Source organism: Asparagus officinalis, chromosome 1, assembly GCF_001876935.1.
Source record: "Asparagus officinalis chromosome 1, Aspof.V1, whole genome shotgun sequence".
Lineage (NCBI taxonomy): Eukaryota > Viridiplantae > Streptophyta > Magnoliopsida > Asparagales > Asparagaceae > Asparagus > Asparagus officinalis.
The window spans coordinates 78,691,820-78,715,542 of record NC_033794.1 but is presented as its reverse complement, the minus strand read 5'-3'; the positions used below and the strand labels follow the sequence as shown (position 1 = coordinate 78,715,542).

At 37.8% G+C, this 23,723-nt stretch overlaps 1 protein-coding gene across 1 annotated transcript; it reads right to left on the bottom strand.

The window, feature by feature from the left end:
• Positions 8,678-18,783, bottom strand: LOC109826458 (ABC transporter C family member 8-like). Its single transcript, XM_020393491.1, has 12 exons — positions 18,388-18,783; positions 16,354-18,302; positions 15,220-15,540; positions 14,399-14,485; positions 13,575-14,195; positions 13,306-13,470; positions 12,736-13,030; positions 12,435-12,649; positions 11,834-12,139; positions 10,565-10,628; positions 10,229-10,468; positions 8,678-8,894 (listed from the first exon to the last, which is right to left on the bottom strand). The coding sequence occupies exons 1-12, from the start codon at positions 18,410-18,412 to the stop codon at positions 8,767-8,769; spliced, it is 4,416 nt and encodes a 1,471-aa protein (XP_020249080.1). The 5' UTR covers positions 18,413-18,783; the 3' UTR covers positions 8,678-8,766.

Below are 23,723 nucleotides of genomic sequence, written 5' to 3'. Positions count from 1 at the left end.
AAAGAAATATTAAAAGAAATATATTTGATTTGTATTCTCTCAATCTTAATTACAATTTGGATTTCTGATTACAAAAGAGAGGAAATTGATCTGAATTCCCCCCTTTGTTTAATTCTGGGTTCTTCACGGTAGCGATGGAGTACCTCATTCAAATGCTTGCGTCAAATTTTCTCTCCGCTGACGATCCGCACGTCTCAATTCACTGGAATAACTAGCTTACGTGGCAAGTTTGATTAAGAACTCTCGATGAGTTTTATAACTCAGAATGAGTTTAAATTCTTATGAAAAGAGTTGCTGAAAACCGAATAATCGGTTAATAAGCCAAGTGGATTTGCTGTTGCTGAAGTTGAAACAAAAAATCTTCCCCAAGACCCTTCCTTAGCCGATCACCAGGTGGTTAAAAATCCTCAGTTTTATATCAACAAATCCGATCTCCCCCGCCGAACCTTTGGTACTATTTTTATGCCAAAAGATTCAACCTCCTACTCTGTTGAGTTTGTTTAGGTTTTATATGAGGATTAATAGGGGCGTAACTAACCCCTTAATCCGCTCCTAAGTGGGCAAGATTTCCTCAAATCGTGGGGAAAATGGTTTTGAAACCGTTCGACTCATGTTTGAATGAGTCAAATGCCCAAGTTGGTGTTCAAGACCCTAACTCCACGTCTTAGACTTGAGACGCATAGTTGGGTATTGGCCGAATATCAAAAACGCAAGGGCCGCTTTCGTTTTTGTTTGCTGAAGGTTGGAAACGCAGGGGTCGGCTGCATTTTAAGAATTGAAACGCAATGGTAAGTTCTACATTTTTTAGAAGGGGCTCTTGACTTGTAACCTTTTCTGTAAAGTATTGCAAAGACCATTGTTTAGTAATATTCGCTTTAGCTGTTGTGGGCTGTGAAAGTTGTAAGATTGTAACTCTCATAGTTAACTGTGAAGACTATTGAATCAGGGTTCTTACCAGTCATCGTGAAGGCCGTCGAATTGTAACCTTTTCATGATCTACGCAAAAATTCTCTGATTGCAGTTTTCATTCGTTGGCATGAAAGTCGTCGGGTTGTAACTTTCCTTATTGAGATGTTGATTGCAGTCTGGGGTAAAGCTCTTCTTTCTGCTTGCTTCATTCTCAATAGGGTTCACCATAAAATATCTGATATAACTCCTTATGAATATTAGAACAGGAGAACTCCTAGATTGAACTTCTTCTGGCTTTGGGGTTGCTTAGCTAAGGTAGCTATTCCCGAACCTAAGAAGAGAAAAATTGAATCTAAAACTGTTGATGTATAGGGAGCTATTCTTTCGTTCAACTACCCCGTTAGATTATGGTGTATAGGGAGCTATTACCTCATGGATAATACCATGCTCTTGGCAATACTTAGTCATTTCATTTGAGGTATACTCCCCTCACGACCAGATTTTAAAATTTTGATCTTCTTTTCAAGTTGGTTCTCAGATTCAGTTTTATACACCTTAAACCAATTTAAAACTTCATCCTTAGTTTTGAGAAGATATGTGTAACAATATCTGGAGTGATCGTCAATAAATATCATAAAATATCTTATATCCCCTCGGGTGAGAACTCGATTCGAGTCACACACATTACTATGAATTAATTCGAAAGGTTCAGAGTTTCTAGTTACAGTCTTGAAGAGTTTCTTAGTGTGTTTCCCTTGAACACAAATCTTACACTTAGATGAGGGATCGTGAGATGAGTTAAGAATGAGTTTCAATTTAATTATGTTCTGCAAAGTTTAAAAATTTACATGTCCAAGTCGTCCATGCCAAACATCACAAGATTTAACAATTTGTGTGATAGAAGATTCAGGAATTTTATTAGAACTGGAATTGATTACATTGAGCTTAAAAATGCCATTACAAATAAAATATTTTCCTATGAATACATTATTCTTTGTAATCACAAATTTATTGGATTTCTTTACAATCATATAGCCAGCTCTAAGAAGAAGAGATTCACTAATTAAGTTTCAGCAGAGAGAAGGAACATGATGAACACCTTGTAGATTTAGAGCTTTTCTAGAAGTCATAGTGAGCCATATGCATCCACTTCCCATTATTTATTTAGTGGAGTCATTTTCTAAGCTTATGCCTCCTCCACGTGATTTCTGATAAGTTAAAAACTAAGAGCGATCATTGCAAACGTGACTATTAGCTCCAGAATCCAAGTAACAATTAGTGAAAGAAGTAAGAGAATTTACAAGATAGAATGAAGAGGCTAACTTGAAGGAATTTGGATTTTCTTCAATCATATTTACTTTGTTAGCTCCATTTCCTTTTGGAACAGGTTTTGCTGATTCTTTCTTCTGATGGAAGCAGTTAGGAGCCAAGTGGTTGGTTCTACCACAAACATAGCAGAACTTTCCATCAGACTTATGGCTAGAAGAATTGGGATTTGATTTGGAAGATGGTTTATTGAATGATTGCTGGTTTTTCTTGAATTTCTTCCCTTTGGGTTTGAAATTCTTAGATTTAGACTTGTCCTCTACCAAGTTCACTTTAGCTTTCATTTCAGTTTTGATTTTAGAATTTTGTCTATGCTGATCTTCAATGCGAATAGCCTTAAGAGCTTTAGTTAATGTTAGATCTCCTTGCATGTGTCGGAGATCTCCAGCGAATCTAGACCAGGAAGGAGGGAGTTTGTCAATCAAAAAGGAAACTTTATAATCATCAGTAAAGGCGTTTCCTTTTGATTAGAGGTGACGAATGAAATCTTGGAATTCATGAATTTGTTCATTTATAGGCTTTGTTATCAACCATCATGAACTTATTGAAGGAAGAGGACGTGAAACGTAGAATTCCGGCATCATCAAATCAATATTCTGCATCAAGAGCATTCCATAGGTCCTTGGCACTTTTGAACTCATAATATATGTCATAGAGATTGTTCACAAGTGCACCAAGGATCCTATGGAAGCAGTAATAGTCTATTTCTTCTAGCTTCATAGGACTACAAAAGGAACTAGCACTAGAAGCAGAAGTGGAAGGAGTAGGTTGCTCGGGTTCAAGACCATAAACATGAGAGTTAGAGGTCATGGGTTGAGATCCAATGGATGAAGAATGAAGAGTGTCAATAGAAGATAAGATTCCTAGGGTAGTGAGCCAGTATCTCCTCTGATTAGCCCACCATTTGTAGTTGATACCGGTGAACTTCTCAGTTTTGACACTCTTGGAATGATCAAGATTTGTCATAAGTCCGACTCAAGTTAACTAGTCTAGGTATTTTGAAATCCAATAGGAATGAAAGGTTTTTTCAATACCAATCAACCAGTTACTTAGGAGTATTGCTTTAGGGTATGTATATGAATCAAGATTTTACTATGGTCAATTATTTGCAAAGTGTGTTTGTAAATACAGTTTATTTATAAACTAGTAATATTGAATAGTAAAATTACTGGCAGTCCAAGCAGCTGATATTTGAACAGTAAAATTATGATAAATATATATATATATATATATATATATATATATATATATCATATATATAATATATATATATATCTACTATATAAAATATAGTATAATATATATATATATATAATATATATATATTGACTATACTATATATACAGAAAAATGTGGAGCAAGAGCTGCAACTCTTCAAGCGCCAGGCTCGCACCCCTGTGAGCTGACTAGGTCCATGCACATGTGGCCGTCTTCTACTAGTCACATTGGTTTTGGGCTCACATGTCACTACACCTTAGCAGCTCAATGGGCGGATCTACTATATACTAATATTATATATACTATTATATATATATATATAATATAACAAACCTGTCTGTCAAACTTAAAGCTGGATAGCAAAACAACGTTATTCACCAACAACTTTTAGCCTACTCATATTGCCTAGGGATCGCTTGCCATGATATGAAAATGATTTTATATTCAATAAAAATGACGTGGGCCTGAGACAGGTTTGGGCACATCAACCACACAATAGGAATCTTACTCTCTCTCTCTCATACTCTCTCTCTCTCTCTCTCTCTCTCTATATATATATATAATATATATATATATATAATATATTATATATATTATATATACTATATATATATATAATATATGTATATATAAATGCCGTATATACATATATTATTATATAGTATATATTATATATATGTATATATATATATATATATATACTATATATATATATATAATATAATCATATATATAATACTATATATATATTATATATATATATATATATATATATATATATATATATATTATATATATATATATATATATGAATGCAACAGAACAATTTAATTTTAAAACAATAATTAGCAATTATAATTTAAGCAATAATTCTAAGAATTTTTTTGATTACTTTTCTAAGAGTAACAGTAAATATTAATTAATTTTTCTTTCAGAATAGTATTTATTTTTCTCGAATTAAATCAGTAACAAATTAACAATTAAATTAATTACAAGTTAAAAGCAATTAACAATAATTAATTACAAATTAAATTTATTTCAGATGAACAAATTATAATTATTAACAACTATAATAATTCAACCTTCCAGATTGTTGTGAATTTATCTTATTATCATGCATATAAATCCGCTTATAACAATAATTAATTACAAATTAAATTTATTTTAGATGAAAAAATTATAATTATTAACAACTATAATAATTCAACCTTCCACATTGTTGTAATTTATCTTATTAGCAAGCATATAAATCCAAAAAAAAATAATTGAACAACAGAACTCAATGATACATGTGTATCTTCTTCCTTGCTTCGGGAGCTTAGTGATCCTCGTGGGAGCTTTAGGATAGATGATTCTCATGGTAGCTTGAGAATAGAAGCATGGGCGAAACCATTGGTGGCGGCGAAAACGGTCAAAAGCAGAAAAATAGAGGAAATAAGGAAGCTGGAGAATCAGGTCCTGGCCGGTCGATCGAATGGATGACATCGGTCGACCGCGGATGCAAAATCGGTCGACCAATCGCTGATCGTCGGTCGACCAAAAACAGATACCTTACAGGGTTCGAAAACTTGTTTCTGGTCGGTCGACCGAACTAGGCATGTCAGTCGACCGACGAGGTTTTCTTAGGCCAATTGGGATTCTGTTTTGAGATGAATTCTAGTTGGTTTGATTTGGGTATTTACCACTTTGCTACCCACGTTGTTTAACCTATAAATAGGGATTGTTTAGCATTTCTAAAGATCAGATTGATAGAAGAGAGATTTTAATCAATATATTAGGGTTTAGAGAGAATAAATAGATTGTTCTTTATTCTGGAGAGATTGTGTGAGAGAGATTTTGTAATCTTCTATTCTTCATAATCTAGAAAATGTATTTTCCTTCGCCAATTGAATTATCTTGTGTGTTTTGTTGTTTTCTTCTCAAACCCACCTTTAATAATTGCACGATCAAAGGTGCTCGCATGATAACTCGTATCAAGTTGGTATTAGAGCCTTCAGATCCTGTGAAGGGGGTGTCCTGTGCATGGTCCTTACTCGATCGCAATATAAGAAGCCAGGCAAGATACTTATTTCTTTGGAAGAGGTCCAGAAATCAAGGAAGAAGAAGATGACGGATAACGACAACTCAGTGAGGCTTGATGCATTGGAGAAAGAGATCGAAACAATCGGGTCGACTCTCACACAACTCGTCAATCTCAACCATGGAGAGAACAAAAAGGGGGAATCTTCTTCGAAGTCAAAGAAGAAACCTGTAGAGTCCGGTGGGGAGAGTGAAAATTCATATTCCGATGAGGAGGTCGAGGCGGTCAAAGTTGTTCCACATCAAGGGGGTAAGGGTCCTTACCAAAATCTGAAGATTGATTTCAGAGTAGAGATTTATGTTTATGATGAAAGCGTTAATGTCGAAAGGCTTGATGATTGGATCGAGCGTATGGAGACTTATTTTACTCTTTATGGCTATTCATCAAAAGAGAAGATCGTTTTTACGACATTGAAGCTTTCAGGGTACGCATTGACGTGGTGGAAAATCCTATTGCAAGCAGGAAAAGAAAGAGGTATCGTGGAACAAGTTCAAGGAGTTGTTAAGGAAGCAGTTCTACTCGGTGGGATTCCTTGAAGAGCGTTGGTATAAGTGGTACGGTTTACGCTAAAAATTCAATCAAACCGTTTAAGAATACACTACAGAGTTTCAGCAGTAGACAATGGTCCTCAACATTACGACAGAGGAGTACTCTGTTTTCATAAAGTATATGGCGGGTTTGAACGAATACATCCAGAAGAAGATAAATCTATTCACGGTTGAGTCGATTGCAGAAGCGAGCGTGAAAGCTATTGTTATTGAGGGAAAATAGAAGAAAGGCAACGAGACGAAGGGAGAAGTCAAGCAAGCTGGAGGTGAGTCTAATGGTTCCCAAACTAAGGAGGAAAAAAAGAAGGATGATCTAGGAAAAACATGACTGATTTGTAGTCATTGCGAAAAGACAGGATGTGTTGCTGATCGATGTTGGGAGAAGTATCTTTATTTGAAACTGAAGGGGTTGAAGAAGAGGGAGGAGAAAAAGGCATACGTGATAGAACAAGTTCCGTAAGAAGTCACAGGGATGACAGAGCCCAACAACAGTCTCAACCATATGGCAGGGAAGCAGGTCACGAAGGAGGACGAAGACCCCAGAGAGCAGCTCTTTATTCTTAAGTTGCAAATAAAGACCAATTTGGTAGTTACCATAGTTGATCTAGGTAGCAAAAAGAATTTGATATCCGAGGCCTTAGTTTAGAAGCTGGGTTTGAAGACGGTCAAGCATCCAAAGCCCTATCCATTAGGGTGGATTCAGAAGAAAACGGGACTGAGTGTAGTTAATCAATACACTTTCAGATTTGCACTCAACGAGTCGTATATTGACGAGGTCATGCGATGTAGTTCCATTGGATGTTTGTGAAGTTATACTGGATAATCCGTACTTGTGGGATAGATACACAATCTATGAAAGGTTGGCTTAGAAGTACATATTCACCAAAGACGATGAGAAGTTCATATTTCGTTCAGCATCTCTTCCGAAAGAGACAAACTTGGTGACGGTGAACCAAGCGAAGAGGCTAGTGAATGCAAACAAGAAGTTTGCCTTGCTGTTCATTAGGCCTTATGAAGAGTCACTAAAAGAGGTTTGCAATTTGGAGAGAAATGTGACTACGACGAGACTGGGGACTAAGGAGTCGTTTCTGATTGGACGTCAAGGTCAGGTTCCTAGCAAAGCCTGGTGGTTCAACAAGAAAGGAGGAGCTCAAGAGTTTCCTCAGGTGAAGTTCTAACTAGAACATGACTTTAAGTTCCTAAAGGGGGGAGCCATGATACGAGTGTATCTTCTTCCTTACTTCGGAAACTTAGCGATTCTCATGGGCGCTTGAGGATAGATGATTCTCATGGTAGTTTGAGGATAGAAGCGTGGGCAGAACTGTTGGTGGCGGAAAAAACGATCAAAAGCAGAAAAATAGAGGAAATCAAGAAGCTGGAGAATCAAGCCCTGACCGGTCGACCGAAGGGATGACATCGGTCGACCACGGAAGCAAAACCAGTCGATCGATCGCTCATTGCCGGTCGACCGAAAACGGATACCTTACAGGGTCCGAAAACCTGTTTCTGGTCGGTTGACCAAACCAGGCATGTCGGTCGACCGACGGGGTTTTTTGTTGCCAATTTGGATTCTGTTTTGAGACAAATTCTAGTTGGGTTTGACTTGGGCATTTACCACTTTGCCACCCATGTTGTTTAACCTACAAATAGGGATTGTTTAGGGTTTCTAAAGATCAGATTGATAGAAAAAAGATTCTAATCAAGATATTAGGGTTTAGAGAGATTGTTCTTTATTCTAGAGAGATTGTGAGAGAGAGATTTTGTAATCTTCTATTCTTCATAATCTAGAGAAGGTATTTTCCTTCGCCAATTGAATTGTCTAGTGTGTTTTACTGTTTTCTTCTCAAACACACCTTTGATAATTCCGCGATCAAAGGTGCTCACACGGCGGCTCGTATCACTCAAAGGGGATAGTTACATCTTCCTTTTTCCACATTAGTGCATGTTTGGTTGCACGTGTTTTGAAGGGAAAAGTAAGAAATTTGTTAAATTGTGGGGTTCACATTTAACTTTCTCAACTTTCCTACATTTGGTTGTCTCTTTGAAGACCATGAAAATGTTGGTGGAAAGTGAAAATATGTCATAAATACAATGACATCCAAACCAAACAGCAGAACTCAAAGGCCCCGTTTGGCAAAGGGTTAAGGAAGAAGGGTTAAAGAAAATGATTAATGTACTTAACCTATTCGATAATCTGAAGGACTAAATTATTAACCCGTTAAATAAGTTTTATTTTAACCATTGTGATTAGTTTTAGTGTTTGGGAATAACAATAGTTTTGACTATTTTCTTTATAATTAGAAATGTTAACTCTTATTCCTTCTAAATAGGGGTATTAGTAAACCCCTCATTCTGAGGGGTTAACTCATTTTAATCCCTCTAGAGGGGTTAGCTTAGCCCTTCTATATTTTTTATGTTTGGCAAATTATGAAGGGTTAACTCACTTTAACCCTTGTATAGATTTTTTGTGTTTGGCGGGTTAAGAAGGGTTAAGCTTCCTTAACCCCTCACTTAATCCTTTGTATAGATTTTTTGTGTTTGGCGCGGATGAACATTTTCCATATTGGGCATAGCAACATCTCCACAACTCTTCACTGATGTACCGTTAGAATTTTATTTTTGCAGAAACAGGATATCCGATATTTTCTTATAACACGCATAAAAACCACACTTTCCTGTAATCTTTTACATTGCTGAAAGATTATTAGTAGAATTCCTCCTACAGTTTGACCAGTACTCTACCACGAGCTTGGCGAAGGCGGAATCTTTGGTTTCCATCAGTTTTGAAGGGTTGTCATATTCCACGAGTTTCCCTGCGTAAGGACAAAAAGTAAAGCCTCTTTCAAAGGTGATTTATCCCAATACATAAGAACAACTGAAGCTTCATGCATGTGTATTAATACATGTTTAATTTAGTAGGTCATTGAGTAAGGAACAAGATTATCTAAGCACTAATCAGTCTCCACTGCTTCTGTTTTTGATTCAATAGATTATTTCATGTCCCGGTATCTCTACACCATAAAAAGTTACGGATGCATGAGCCAGCATATTGAGGAACTGGATGTAGTACATAAACCTGGGAGCTGGTAAAAAAAATAACAGAAGAGCTGTATGTTAACTTGGGGCAGCTCAATCCTCTAAATCCTCATCACGTCTTATTAGTGATGAAGGCAACTGATCCTCGGTCAAGTAATACGTCGGAATGGGTAATATCAGGCATAAACGTGAGAGTAATACCCTCCCCGAGTTATGTATCACTGTCGCTGGAAAACTCCTAAATCAATAGGTTAATATCAGCATAGCTGAGAAACAAATCAATGGCCGATAGAAGAAGGTTGTTATAAGATGGATAATCTCACGCAAATTATTTTAAGGGTTAATTTCACTTAACCATCCTGAACTTTAGAAGTTATGACGCTGTTACCCATTAATTATGAAATGATAAAAATGCCTTCTCGAAAAATATCCTTGAAATTTCACTCCCGATCACAAAAGCCCTTCAGAAAAAACTAAGGGGAATTTTCTTCATTCTCTGGCACACGAGGCGTCAAAGTTCATGGTGTTAATTTATTTATTTATTGGAGGGGGATTGTTAAGTGGAATAAATAAAGGGCAGTGGGAATATGTGCAAAAACCCCAAGTTTTTTGTTTTCCTTTCTTTTTAATTATGCGTATGGGGAGGGCTGTGAAATTAACCCTTCTTACCTAATTTTACCAAAAAAGGTTGAGGTGATACTGTGGATTACACTAGAGTCTGCAGGTTTAGGTTAACATTTTACCTATGTTGTAATTCAGCACAGATTTAACATGGAGCAAGTCCCTAAATGTCATGACTTCCATCAAAGCAAACTTAAGGTAACTCCCAACTGATAATTTGCAAGAACTGTCTGATATTCCCATTTTGTTTTTCCATAAAAACAAAATACCTATGAAACCTTTCTTCCTCATCTTTTTAATTTTGCCGGTCAAGAAATTTTTTGTTATCTGTATTCCTCAGTTAGTAAATGCTCTAGAATTGCCGCTTCTTCAGCATACTATACAATCGATGGGCTTTCCCGATACTTTTATCTTGTTATGTGGCATAAACATTTACTAACAAATAGGTGAATTAATAAAATACAATAAAAATCAGAATCAGAGTACCTACCATAAGAAAGTACCAAGACCATGTCACTATCCAAAACCGTCGGAACTCTATGAGCTATGGTTATGACGGTGCAATTAGAGAACTCCTTCCTGATAATACTCTGAAGGATGGCATCAGTTGCAGAATCAATGGAGGCAGTTGCTTCGTCGAGAACAAGAATTTTGTTCTTTCGTAGGAGAACACGGCCAAGGCAGAAGAGCTGCCTTTGTCCAGCACTCCAGTTCTCTCCATCATCGCTAACTTCAAGGTGTAACAAACAAAAAGTGGATCAACCTTAGTTGTGCACCTTAAATGACAGAGAATTCATACGGTTGATAGCTTAAGGACTTTACTCACCAGTTGAATCAAGAAGAGCGGGAAGACTGCTAATGGTTTCCTTCAACTGGCACTTGTCTAATGCCTGTCAAATATGCATTATATAAACTTGTATTGAGTACAAACTCGCATTTATCTATAACATAGATTTGCAAGACTGTAATAGTAGAAAAGAAAAAACCTCGAGCAATATAAAAGATCTTCAGGTCATACAGATCACTGGTTAATAGAGAAATCATAGTGCCTAAGATAAATTCTTGATTAGGAAAATGGAAATCTACAAAGCAAATGATACTGTATTAGATTTTTAACTACATATTCTCGGACATATCTCTTATATATTTTTGGTATGTTTAGAGCACCTAATCAGTATCCATTAAGTATCTGCGTATCCAAGTATCAGATACATATTGGATTCGGATGAATCGCCTATTTTGAAGTAGCAGTGCAACATAGGCTACATCTAAATCCAAGTTAGATCACAGTGAACAGGCAAGTGAAGGAAGTAATAATCGACTAATGATACTCAGTAATATCCACCTTTGCGTTGAAAGTAAGAAACAGGTACAGACATCCGCAGATATATCTGTATCAGTATCTAATAGGATAGAGATACTAGTATCAGTATCCCATAGAATATGGATATGCAAGTAAAATATTTGTATCCATATCCGAATATAAAATCAATCATACATTTGAAATTGTTTTGACTATTACCTTAATAGATTTGAGGTCAATTTTGATGACACAAATATCTAATCTTAGTTTTTTAGAGATTCTGCATGTATAAAGGATCTCTCATTAAAGAAATTGATTATATTTAAACATTTCTGGTATCACATAACCTATATTTTTCAATCTTATCAAGTTTACTTATATGTGTTTCCTATCCATATATATTGCAGTCAATTTTAGCAGATATGTATATGAATTTCCGTTCTGAAACATATTCGTAACTATATTTGTGACCACGATTAATAAGCGGATGCAAATATTGTAGGTGTAATGTCTGGCCTGTTTGCACCAAAAGGTTATTTAAAATTTTATAATTCGTAATCCTTTACCAGGTCTGACGTACAAAATGCAAAAAAAATATAAAATAAAATAAAACAAAGTAAAAATGGAGAAGAAAAGGAAAAACTGAATGACGATACAAGGCAACATGGCTTGTACTTATGAAGTATCATCATTAAGGTGTTCCTTATATTGTTATTAATTATGAAAATATTGATGCGCATATTTGAACATCTAAAACTTAAAAAATTTGCAGGTAAGAACAATTTGTCTGACCTCCCATATCTCATGGTCGGTGTAAAGCCCGAGAGGGTCCAAGTTACTCCTTACACTGCCTCGAAAAAGAGTTGGTTCTTGAGGAATAATACTTAGTTTCAACCTGAGGTCCTTTAGACCTATGGAACATATATCAAGCTCATCAACAAGGATTCTTCCATCTGAAGGGTCTACAAGACGAAATAGAGAGCTTATTAGGGTGGTCTTCCCACTTCCGGTCCTTCCTACAACTCCAATCTTGTTTCCTGGTGCAAAAGTGCATGTAATCCCTTTTAGAACCAAGGGAGTATTTGAACGATATTTCACCTGAACAATCAATAGACAATTTTCAATTGGAAAACAATACACAAATTTAGTCAACAGATCCAAATAGTAGGAGAAAAGTAGAAGAAACTTAAGTGGATTGAGGGCTATTGTCCACCAAATTCATGATGATTTGCGATACACATCAAGACATGCATATCAAAGATAACATTGATGTTTATCACACACAAACACAAATCTCAAAGCAAATCCATTAAAGAAGTCAGTGGACAAAGCCCTAAAGTCTCTAGTTATGTTTATTCTAGATTTACTCAGTAAAGTATATCTTTATTCTCACTTTTAGATCGATTAAATCTACTTTGCCTTCATGAGGCCATGAAGGCGGTGGCCTGTTCTTATCAATGACTGCAGGAGGCTCTGATGGAATATGCATAAACTGTTTGATTCTCTCAACAGAAATGATGAAATTCTCTAAGTTCGAGTACCACCTAGTGAAAAACACTTGGGTGGAAGAAAGAGTAAGAGAATAGGAAAGACTGAGACCAGCAAATCCTGAAACGCACCAAAAAGAAGTTAGCCACCCAATACTTCGAGAAAATGGAAGAGAATGTATCTGCGACCAAATTAGACTACATTACCTGGTGAAATGTATCTTTGAGGAATCAAAACAAGAAAGAGAGTTGAAGTAACCAATGTCAAATTTTGAAGCGTCTCTACTCTTATAAGAATCCACTCCAAGGCAGCAATTGTATGAAAAAATAATGTTGCATCCATGTCGATGAGCTTTAGATTGGTACTAAAAAATCTGTCCATCATTGCAAAAGCCCTTATGGTTACCGCACCAAGCATTGACTCCGCAGCATAATTCATAACTGGTGCCTTTGTTGTTCCATTTATTCTTACCAGCTCCCTTGCCGATGCTAGATAATAGTTCTTCAAGATTCAAAGAACACATGGTTAGCCATTGTGCTAAAATCATGCATCAGAAGAAATTTCACAAACACCTGTGAACTTTGAGGTGTTTTGTACTAAAGTCTGTGAACTTGCAAAATCATAGCAATACCCTAAACTCGTCTTGCTTAAGTACCATGACTTTAAGTTCATGAGGGTTTTGTGCAAAATCACTCCAAAGCTCAGGGTTTTTTTTTTGTGGGAGAAATTACCTTAAAATTAATTCAGAAAAGGGTAGGAAAAGAGTAGTCACTCACCTGAAAATACACCATTATAATCAGAACTGGAATTGCTACAACAAGAACCTGCCATGTCACTGCAGCCATTACCATTATAATTGCTATCATTTCAATAGCAGGTGCAATCACAAAGGCAATGGAGTATGGTATGTCAAAGTCTAAAATACTCATATCTGAAGAAGCCTGCATAACAATAAATAAATAAATAAAATCCATACTGCTTTACGCCAACTACATTAATAATTTTAAACTGATCAAAGTTTCATATCAAAATAGAAAACATTTACCCGGGTTAAGATCCTTCCAACAGGAGTTGAGTCAAAAAAGGACATCGGAGCCTTAAACACCGAATCCATGAAACCAGAAAAGAATTGCTTTGAGGCCTTCAATCCCAGATGCGCTGATATCCAACTTCTAAGCAAAGCACAACAGCAGCTAAGAAATGAAATTGCCGCATAGACTCCAACCAAAATGCCATTACCAATATGAAACATCTGAACAGCTACAGCTAACCAATATGTTGACATTGTCTGAAGAATGACAAAAGCAGACTGAGTGATGATAACCAAAACAAGTAAAAAATAACCCTTCGATACATGAAAATAATCTCTATATGGTTTTAATCCAACGTTCCCAATCTCCTTCTCTTCTTCTTCTGTGAGCTGGACTATCGACTGCTTTCTAATTGAAATCTCTCCTTCACTATCTTGTTTAGTGGGTAATAGACTAATCCCTTTATTATTAACAAAAACAACATTTCCCTGTGTCTGGTCTTCCTTCTGTTGATTCAAAGAATCCAACATGGTCATTGATGATTCATGAGCACTGACAAGTTGCTCAAATGCTGTTCCAGCCTTGAAAAGCTCGTTATATGTTCCATTTTGTGTGATTTGCCCACTCTCCATAACCTGTAACAAATAAGAACAGTCTTAAGATATGGGGCTAATTGCACATAAACCCCCTGTAGTTTCATTGTTACAGGTAGACGCCCTGGTTTTTTTTAAATCACTTTTTACCCTCAGATAGATTCACTAAATTCACCCAGGGGCACATGTGTCAGAACATCACCAAGAGTAAAAAGTAATTAAAATTCTACTTGAAACCTACTCACCAGAATTCTATCAGTTTCAGCAAGAAATTCTACTTGATGAGTGACCAGAATGACTGTCTTCTTTCCTAAAGCGGTCATCACACAATCCTGTCAATCAAAAGAGAAAACAAAAAACCAAAATGTATTTAATATCAAATCAACTAAACTTTGCCTTCAGATTAATTAGTAGACTACGAAGTGTGAACTTCAGATTTTCTATGGTAAATAAATGCTAAGCTTGTGTTTGGCTGTGAAGATGTTCAACATTATTATTCTCGTGCATCAATGGGACAGTAACTGTCAACCGTCCTTGCTAGTGCACCAAAATTCAAAATTCTAAAGTTATGGCGAGGGTTGAGGGTTATAGTTTTATACCCTAACAATAACAACTTGATAAATTTCTTGTTGCGGTGAAGGAAAACCAATAATTTTATTGCAAAATTTTAAGAATACATATGTTGCTGAGAATCGTGAAAGCACATAGATGCTCTAAGGTGCCATAATTGTTAAACAACAAAATGCCTACATAAGTTTGACTAGTAATAATATTTCGTAAGTTATCATAGCATAATTATTAAAAGCATACAAATTTCTTAACGGTGCCTTCTATCTTTAAACTCCATGAACCTATAAACCTAGCAGAGAATATTTACATGTAATCAAAAAGATAACTTCCTTACATGGAAGAGAGTTGCTGCGGCCATGAACCTATAATCCTAGCAGAGAATATTTACATGTAATCAAAAAGATAACTTCCTTACATGGAAGAGAGTTGCTGCGGCCATGAACCTATAATCCTAGCAGAGAATATTTACATGTAATCAAAAAGATAACTTCCTTACATGGAAGAGAGTTGCTGCGGTATGTGCATCTACAGCACTAAAAGGGTCATCAAGAATGTAAGTATCAGCATCATTGTATACTGCTCGTGCTAGCTGAATCCGCTGCTTTTGGCCCCCACTCATATTTAGACCTCTCTGACCTATCTCTGTGAGGTCTCCATGATCAAAGCTCTCGATGTCCTTATCAAGAGCACAACATCGAATGGCCTTCTCATAGTTCTCCTTATTCATTGGTTTCCCATAAAGTATATTACCTCGTATAGTCCCGCTTTGTATCCAAGATGTTTGTGAAACATAGGCTGTGGAGCCAAACACATCAACCTACACGCAATCAGGGATATATGTTAATGTTCTTAACCCTCCAACCTGAAATAACCAATTTTTTCTTAAAAGTAACGCTGAGCTCCCAGCTTCCCCCACCAAGTATCAATTTACCTATTATCCACTTAAACCAATTTGTAAGGGTCCAAAGTGGACATTTTGTTTGTGAGCCCATGGTCAAGCATTTACAAGAGAACAATTTTTCAAAACAGACCCTTTTAGAGTTTTATTTTTCAAAATCGACCGGTTTTTTTTTATTTATCAAAACCGACCCGATTTTGTGATTAGCAGCCTAATCACCATCCTAAATAGTCGGGGTTGCCAACCCCGACTATTTAGGAGGGTATTAAACCCTAATTAGAGGCCTTAAACACTAAATGATTAGCCGGTTAATCACAAAATCGGGGCGGTTTTGATAAATAAATAAAAAACCGGTCGATTTTGAAAAAAAAACTCTAAATGGGGCTGTTTTGAAAAATTGTTCTTTACAAGATCAATGAAAGGATAGTGCTTCTCTTTCCCCCTCTATTTTCTACAATTCCAAAAGGGGATAAAGGGTAAAAAGTTCTGCGGTAACGTAGTTGGGGAAGTTTTTGGGTTGGAGGCCAATGAGACAAATTGAGAAAACCCTAGGAATAAATGGGGGAAAAAAAACACAGCCAACTCATCAATTTGTTAAATATTTGATTGTGGGTTCATAAGATATATGGCAACACTAAGACATACGCAAAGTATGACATATAGATAGCTCAGGAGCGAAGTTGGACTTTAAGGGGAGGTCGTCATTTCATTCTAAAAAGTTTAGCTACTCACAGATCCTGAGATTTTAGGAATCTCTCCGAGCATGGCATATAAGAGCGAAGACTTGCCAGCACCAACCGGTCCACAAATTGCAACCTTCTCACCTCTTCTTATCCTCAAGCTTACGCTCCTCAACGTCGGAACCGTTACATCGGGATCCCAACTAAAATTTCCATTTTGCACTTCGACACTTAAATCCACATTATTCAGGGGATATCTCTTCACATCCTCTTCTTTGATCTCATCTTCTTGCAAGAAGACACCGATACGGTCTAATGATACCTTGACCTGGATCATCACCGTTAAGACCTCTGGCAAAGTTCTTACCGGCTCTGACATTATTCTCAAGGTTGCTAGAACTGTAAAGATTGATGTAGCGTTTAAAGGAGCACTCTGCATAACTGCAGTGCCAGCAAAAATTACTGCAGAAACGACCGTCGGCGACATCCAGTACAACCCGGTTCCATAAGCTTTGAGTATTTGGGTGTCTTTCAACCATCTGAATTCGACATTTCTGAGCGACTCTATTGTGCTCCTGAACTTATCTTCCCATGATTGTAGCTTGATGATTTTCATATTGTTCAAAGCTTCAGATGTAGCTCTTAGCCTTCCATCTTGAGCGACCATAAACTCTGATTGATAGTTCTTAAGGAGTTTGGCAATGGGGACGTTTAAGATCCCACACACAATTAGAGGAACTAAACCCGGGATCGCGCCTAATCCTACAGTGCCAAAGAGTATAAGTACCGCAAATAGAAGTTGGAGGGGTAGACTCCAAGCCATATGAAACCACCAAAGAAAATCTCCGAGCCTATAAGCATCAACTGCAATATAATTTACAACCTCTCCTGTTGAATGTTTTCTTCTCCCGACACTTGAAAGCTTCAACTGTTTGTGATAGACAGCAGCCATTAGAGCCGATCGCATCCTCATCCCGTATCTTCTTGAATCAAAGAACCAATGCCTTTGAGATAAAGACTCTACAACCTTGGTTACCAACAAACAACCAACCAAAATTAGCCCTTTATTCAAATCTCTCTCCTCGAGGCTAGAATACGAAACAAATGCGTAGAGCAACACAGGAGAAGATGAAACCGATATTGTCTTGAGAAACGCATAGAGCCCAACCAACAGCATTTCCTTTTTATAACATTTAGCTAAAGCTAAGAGGACCAAGTTACTACTCTTATCTTTGCCCTTTTTTGCAGTATCCCACTCTCTCAAGAACGTTTCGTAGGCTTTATTCGCCTCGTCTTCAGAATCTAGACGAGGAATATCATCAAGTACTAAAGGTCTGGACGAACCTAACCTCAACAAGGGATTTAACCAAGAAAACGTCAAGCGACTAATTACACTAGCTTCCTCCAGTTTTGCTGCCCTATCTTTTTCTTCGATCAGTAGGGGCTCGGATAAACTATCACCCGAACAATCTCCATTGAACCTGGTTTTGCAAGCAAGTTTTATGGCGTGGAAGAGAAGCAACAAACTTACAGGCCATGAAACCATGTCCAAAGTTTGAAGAACATCACCTCTTACGAGCATTTCGACGTAAAACGCAGAGGTGAAGAGAGCAAACAAGATCCACCATAACAAAATCACAACTCTTATCCATTTTGGTGGCGCAACGATCAAAGAAACCATCAAAAGAACCCATATCAGGCCCCTAACGGAGCAAATCAACCAATCTCCGTTTTCATAGCCGCTGCTTCCGCGACTAAAAAGGGCCCAAAATCCAACACCAAAATGCGCTGCACCAGTCGCTGCACAAAGGAGCGAAACAATGACACAGTCCCAATCCCTAGTTCTTGTTCCACTACTAGCGTTTTGTCCTCTAAAGGATGATATAACCGAACCCGAACAGAAAACAAGAACAAACCCGACATTCAAAACATCAAGCAGGCTTCTCTGAGTGCATAAAGATCCAGAACCGATCTCTCCCTCACAAACCCAATTCAACCAACCTGCAGCAGTACTGAAAACCCAAGTAAGAAATTTCACGAGAAAAATAGAAGGAAGGGGGAGAAAAAACAACAACAAAGTGGGTACCTTGGAAACCATGCAGGGAGCTCATACTGAGGAGATTTCTCCTCTGTTCTTGTCTGTTTGATCTTTACTCAATACGAGAATGTGGGTTTTCTTTGAGCTTTGAAATCTTATATTTAAAATGGAGGAAGTTTTTGGATGGTCGTTTCTTGACGCTCGATATGCTTTACGACGTCCATCATCGTCCGTCTCAGTTTATAAATGAGAGCTGAGGTTGGCAGCACGCGTGTCTGTCATCTGACCATACTCTCATTGATGAATGCAGCTAACATTTAATTAGCGACGGACAAACCTTGACTAAAATGAGCTGTGATTCTCTCTGTCACGTGCCTCGTCTCCAATTTCGATCTCCGCATGATCTCTCTTGTCTGCGGGACCAAAAAAAGAAGAAGAAGAAAAAAGAAGAAGAAGAAGAAGAAGAAGAAAGAAGAAGAAGAAGAAGAAGAAGAAGAAAAAAGAAGAAGAAGAAGAAGATGGACATATTAGACTGAAGTAAGATTACAATCTATGGTTGCCATTAGAAATATTATTGCACGTAAAAAATCAAGTCATCAACATAAATGGATAATAGTAGTATATTATCAAAATTGTTTATTTTCACATATAAGGCATACTCGGAGGAGCACTTCTGAAATTCACTTTCTTGAAAGAAAGAATTAATTCTTTTGTTCCATGATCGTGTCGTCTGCTTCAGCCCGTACAAGGATTTTTTCAATTTGTATACTTTATGTGTCAGCAGCCCACGTTTTTTTTGCCGCTCACCTTCTATGACAAAGAAGGAAAACAGTGGCCGAAATTTTGGAAAAAGAAAAAGGATACGGGTCCCACACATATATTATTATTAGTGGCGGGTCTCACTAATAATATTTTATTTGTGTATAGTGTTTCCCAAAACACTATAAATATGACCCTAAACTCTTAAAGAAAACTCATCCTAGAAACAACTCCTCTTATAGAAGAGTAAGAGAGAACACACAGAGAGAGTTTGTGAGAGTTCTTGAAGTGTATCTGATCAAGAGAGGGTGTTCTCTTTGATCTATTCTTTTGGGATATAAAAGAATTTGGTGTCGTCGTTGCATCGTGGAGTAGCTCCGAAGGAGTGAACCACGTATATCTGTGAGTACTGTGTTTAATATTGTGCCTTTATTCTGTGTATTACATCTCCATTCGAGACGTTATTGTTGGTGTGTACCCTAACAACTAGTATCAGAGCCTAACTTAGAGTATATATATCTACTTATCGTATACTCTGTGGCTGCCACTAAGGGCATGTTTGGCTATTTCCATGAAAAAAAGGGAAATGGAAAACCCTCTTTGGAAATGATTTCAACACATATCAAGAGGTTTCCCAGTTTTTTTTTATTTTGTTTATTTCGCAAAGAAACCTCCCCTTTTCACTGCCAAGTCACACAAAAAACAAAAAAAAACCTCCATAGTAACAGTGCTTTTGATTTCCATTTCTTTAGTTTGTTTGACAAGAAGAAAAAGAAAAAGAGCATAGTAACAGTGCTTTTGATTTCCATTTCTTTAGTTTGTTTGACAAGAAGAAAAAGAAAAAGAGAAATGACCCATTAAAAAAGAAATTTATTCATCATGATACTCTCCAATAGTGCATTTATTAATTAAAAACTCATTGATGTGATATTTTCAAGTGTTTTCACAGCATTTTTTGTGAAAACACATTTCTTGAAATGTGACATGGCATCCTAGGTGGCATCCCCATTTTCTTAAATAAAAAAATGAAACAAACATGTGAAATGGAAATGTGTTGAAACCAAAAGCTGATGTGGATGGGAGAGATTTCCTCAAAGGTGACATGGCGGCTAGTTTTCTTCTTTTTTTTGGCAAACAAACTGCCCCTAAAAGTGGATCCTCCACACCAGAAAATAAGTTAGATTATTATTTACTCTTTTAAGGCACTAAATACTATTCACGTATACGGTACTATTCACGAATACTATACTATTCACCAGTACGGTACTATTTACAAGTATTGTTACTATTCACAAATACGGTTGAAAACAACATGCTTCGAATTGAGAAATTCGACGGTTAAAATTTAGGTATTAGAGGATGTAAATAGAAGACTATTTATACCAGAAGGATATCTTCTTACCCCTCCAAGAAGAGACGGAGAAACCTGAGAAAATGGACGACGATAAGTGGAAGATACTCGATCGTAAAACACTTGCCACCATCAGGCTCAACCTTCACCAGCATGTGACTTACAACGTCTCTCATACGACCACCACCAAGGAATTGATGGAAGCCTTGGAGGCGCTATATGAGAAGTCATCTGCTTCAAATAAGGTGTACCTGATGAAGAAGTTGTTCAATCTAAAGATGCAGCAAGGAGCTCCCGTGGCGGACTTCTTAAACGAATTTCAGGCAGTGGTGTAACAGCTTGATGTAGTAGATCTCAAGTTCGACAATGAGATCCAAACTCTTCTGCTACTTTCTTGTCTATCAGATTTGTGGGAGAATTTGGTGATGGCGGTGAGTAACGTCAATGGCAATGACAAGATGAAGCTCGATACGGTGATTGGGGCAATTTTGGATGAAGAATCTCATCACATAGTCTCAGGAGCTGAGGCCTCTAGCAGAGGGAGTGCTCTGCATGTCGAGGCACGAGGGCATGCGTAGAAGAAGGGTAGGGGACGAAGAGACCAATCAAAATCTAGAGGGAAGTCTAAAGGGCCAAACCCGAATGGTTACGGTAAAGGGAAGTGCTTCAGATGCGGAAAGAAGGGCAACTTTGCACGGGACTGTAGAGTTTCTATTCCAGCATCAGCAGGGGATGATCGGGCTGATGGTGCAGCCAATCTCATGCACGAGACAGATTCAGATGCGCTTCTCCTATCTCTTGAAGACAAAAGCGATGCGTGAGTTATCGACTCTGGCGCATCTTTCCATGCAACCTCACAACAAAAGCTGCCTTCATCATTCGTGAAGAAGGACTTGGGGACAGTCTATCTTGGCGACGATCAACCTTGCAATGTTTCCAGGAAAGAAAATTGTACCCTCAAGATGGAAGGTGGGACCACCTTGACGTTGAACGATGTTCGACATGTACCGGATCTCAGGTGAAATCTTATATCAGCCGGCAACTGACTGACTCCGGTTACAAAGTATCATTCGAGCAGAGAAGTTGGAAGGTGTCCAAGGGTGCCATGGTGGTAGCACACGGCAAACACGAGGGGTCTCTCTACATCGCCAACGAGGAAGATTGACCACTTGCTTGCCGCAGGAAAAACATCATCATCATCATCCGTCAACTGCATGACTTGACATCGACGAATTGGCCACATGAGCGAGAAGGGGATACAAATTATGGCTGCGGGAGAGAGTCTTCCGGATCTGAGCAAGATCGTTCTCTACATCGCCAACGAGGAAGATTGACCACTTGCTTGCCGCAGGAAAAACATCATCATCATCATCCGTCAACTGCATGACTTGACATCGACGAATTGGCCACATGAGCGAGAAGGGGATACAAATTATGGCTGCGGGAGAGAGTCTTCCGGATCTGAGCAAGATCGTTCCGACTTTCTGTGAGGACTATATCCTAGGCAAACAGAAGAAGGTGAACTTTAACAAGACAGGACCGGCTCCAAAACTGCAGAAATTGGAGTTGGTGCACACTGACGTGTGTGAACCTGCGCAAGTCCCATCTGTTGGGAATTCTCTTTACTTTGTCACTTTTATTGATGGGTGTTCTTCTTGAAACACAAGTCAAATATTTTTTTTATCTTCAAGAAGTGGTTTGCTTGTGTGGAGAATGAAACAGGCAATAAGCTGAAGTGCCTAAAGTCTTATAATGGAGGCGAGTATTGCAGCCAGGAGTTCGAGAACTTCTGCTCGTTCCATGGGATTAGGAGACTGAAGACCATCTCAGGCACACCTTGTTTGGTGAGAAAGTCGATTTCATTGATGAGTTCATTTATAACTACAAATGTTTACAACAAACTCAAAAGAAATAGTCTTTTTATAAGACTTTCAACAAAAATTATAACTTTCCTTTCAACAAACACAATGGACGTTTATCCTCCGCTGGTTGCGTGGGATCTTAGCCTGTGATAGGGATGTTGATATCCGTGGACTACCAAACGATCAGATCAGATCCGGAGCTTTATTGATTCATGAAGGAATCAAGAAACCGAAGCAATTATCTCGGTAACAGCGAGATAATCACTCTTCTCAAGATCACAGCAACGGGGCAATCTCAAGGGAAGGAACCGAGAACTGTAGATCTGACGAGCTCCTCTTCTTTATGTTGACGAACTCAATCCGATCTCCTCCTCTCTTTTGAAATTTATGCTCCATCAGTCTTCAATCCAATAAGGCTTCACCAACGCTCAAGAATTCCAGATCTTAAAAAATGAAGGTCATGGGCTGTATTTATAGGCTTCAGAAACCTGTTTTCAGATAGGAACAATCGATTCATTCTTATCTTTAGTTATACCCACTTAACCACATTCTTAAATGATATTTTATCAGTTGGAATAAATCTAGGCGGTTAACGATCGAAAAATAACATAAATCTACCAAAAAACTGTTTTCGGGGCTGCTAATACCCATGGGTGTCTCGGCCAAGCTTTAGCTGAGACACCTCTTGGTGTCTCGGCCAAGCTTTAGTCGAGACACCTATGGGTGTCTCACTGAGGCCTGGAGCATTGTTCTGCGCATTTTGTTCGTTTTTACCGTATCTTCGTCATCAAAACTCAGAATTATGTGATCCAAAGTACAGAGGAAAACCGGCGAGGATATCTACAAGCTCCCATGGTTGAATCACATAGGGGTGAGATGGGACACGAGGGGCGCTTTTTCTTTAAAAGCGACGCATAGCTCCCGATCAGCTCGTATCTTCGTTATTATGTAATTTCGTTACTTTCGATGATTCGCCGACTTTACTTCATGTGCTCATCGACATCAATTAAGCTTCTATGACTCGGATAGTGATGTTCATCGTCTTCTCTCTATCTCGATCCACGTGCGGTAACCTATAGGCATTTTTAAACGCCTACAGATACCCCATCCAAAGTGTTTCAGTCTCGTTTCTTTTATAGAAGAGCCTAAAATAATTTGGATATGATTGGTCTAACCTTCACTTAGTGTGAATGGACTTGTAGTTGACTTTGATTCTTGACTTCTTCGATTTTTAATCTATTTTGATGAATAGCTGAAGTTCTTCCAGTGTTACGTTTATCGTCTGGCCGTCGTCGAAGTTTCGAATCAAACTTGGTAAGTTGGTTTTGGCTCGTGTCATTGAGTTGACTTTCAACAGATTATCTCCGTCACAAAACGTCGACCGACGTTAACTCAGAGCTACGCATTGACCA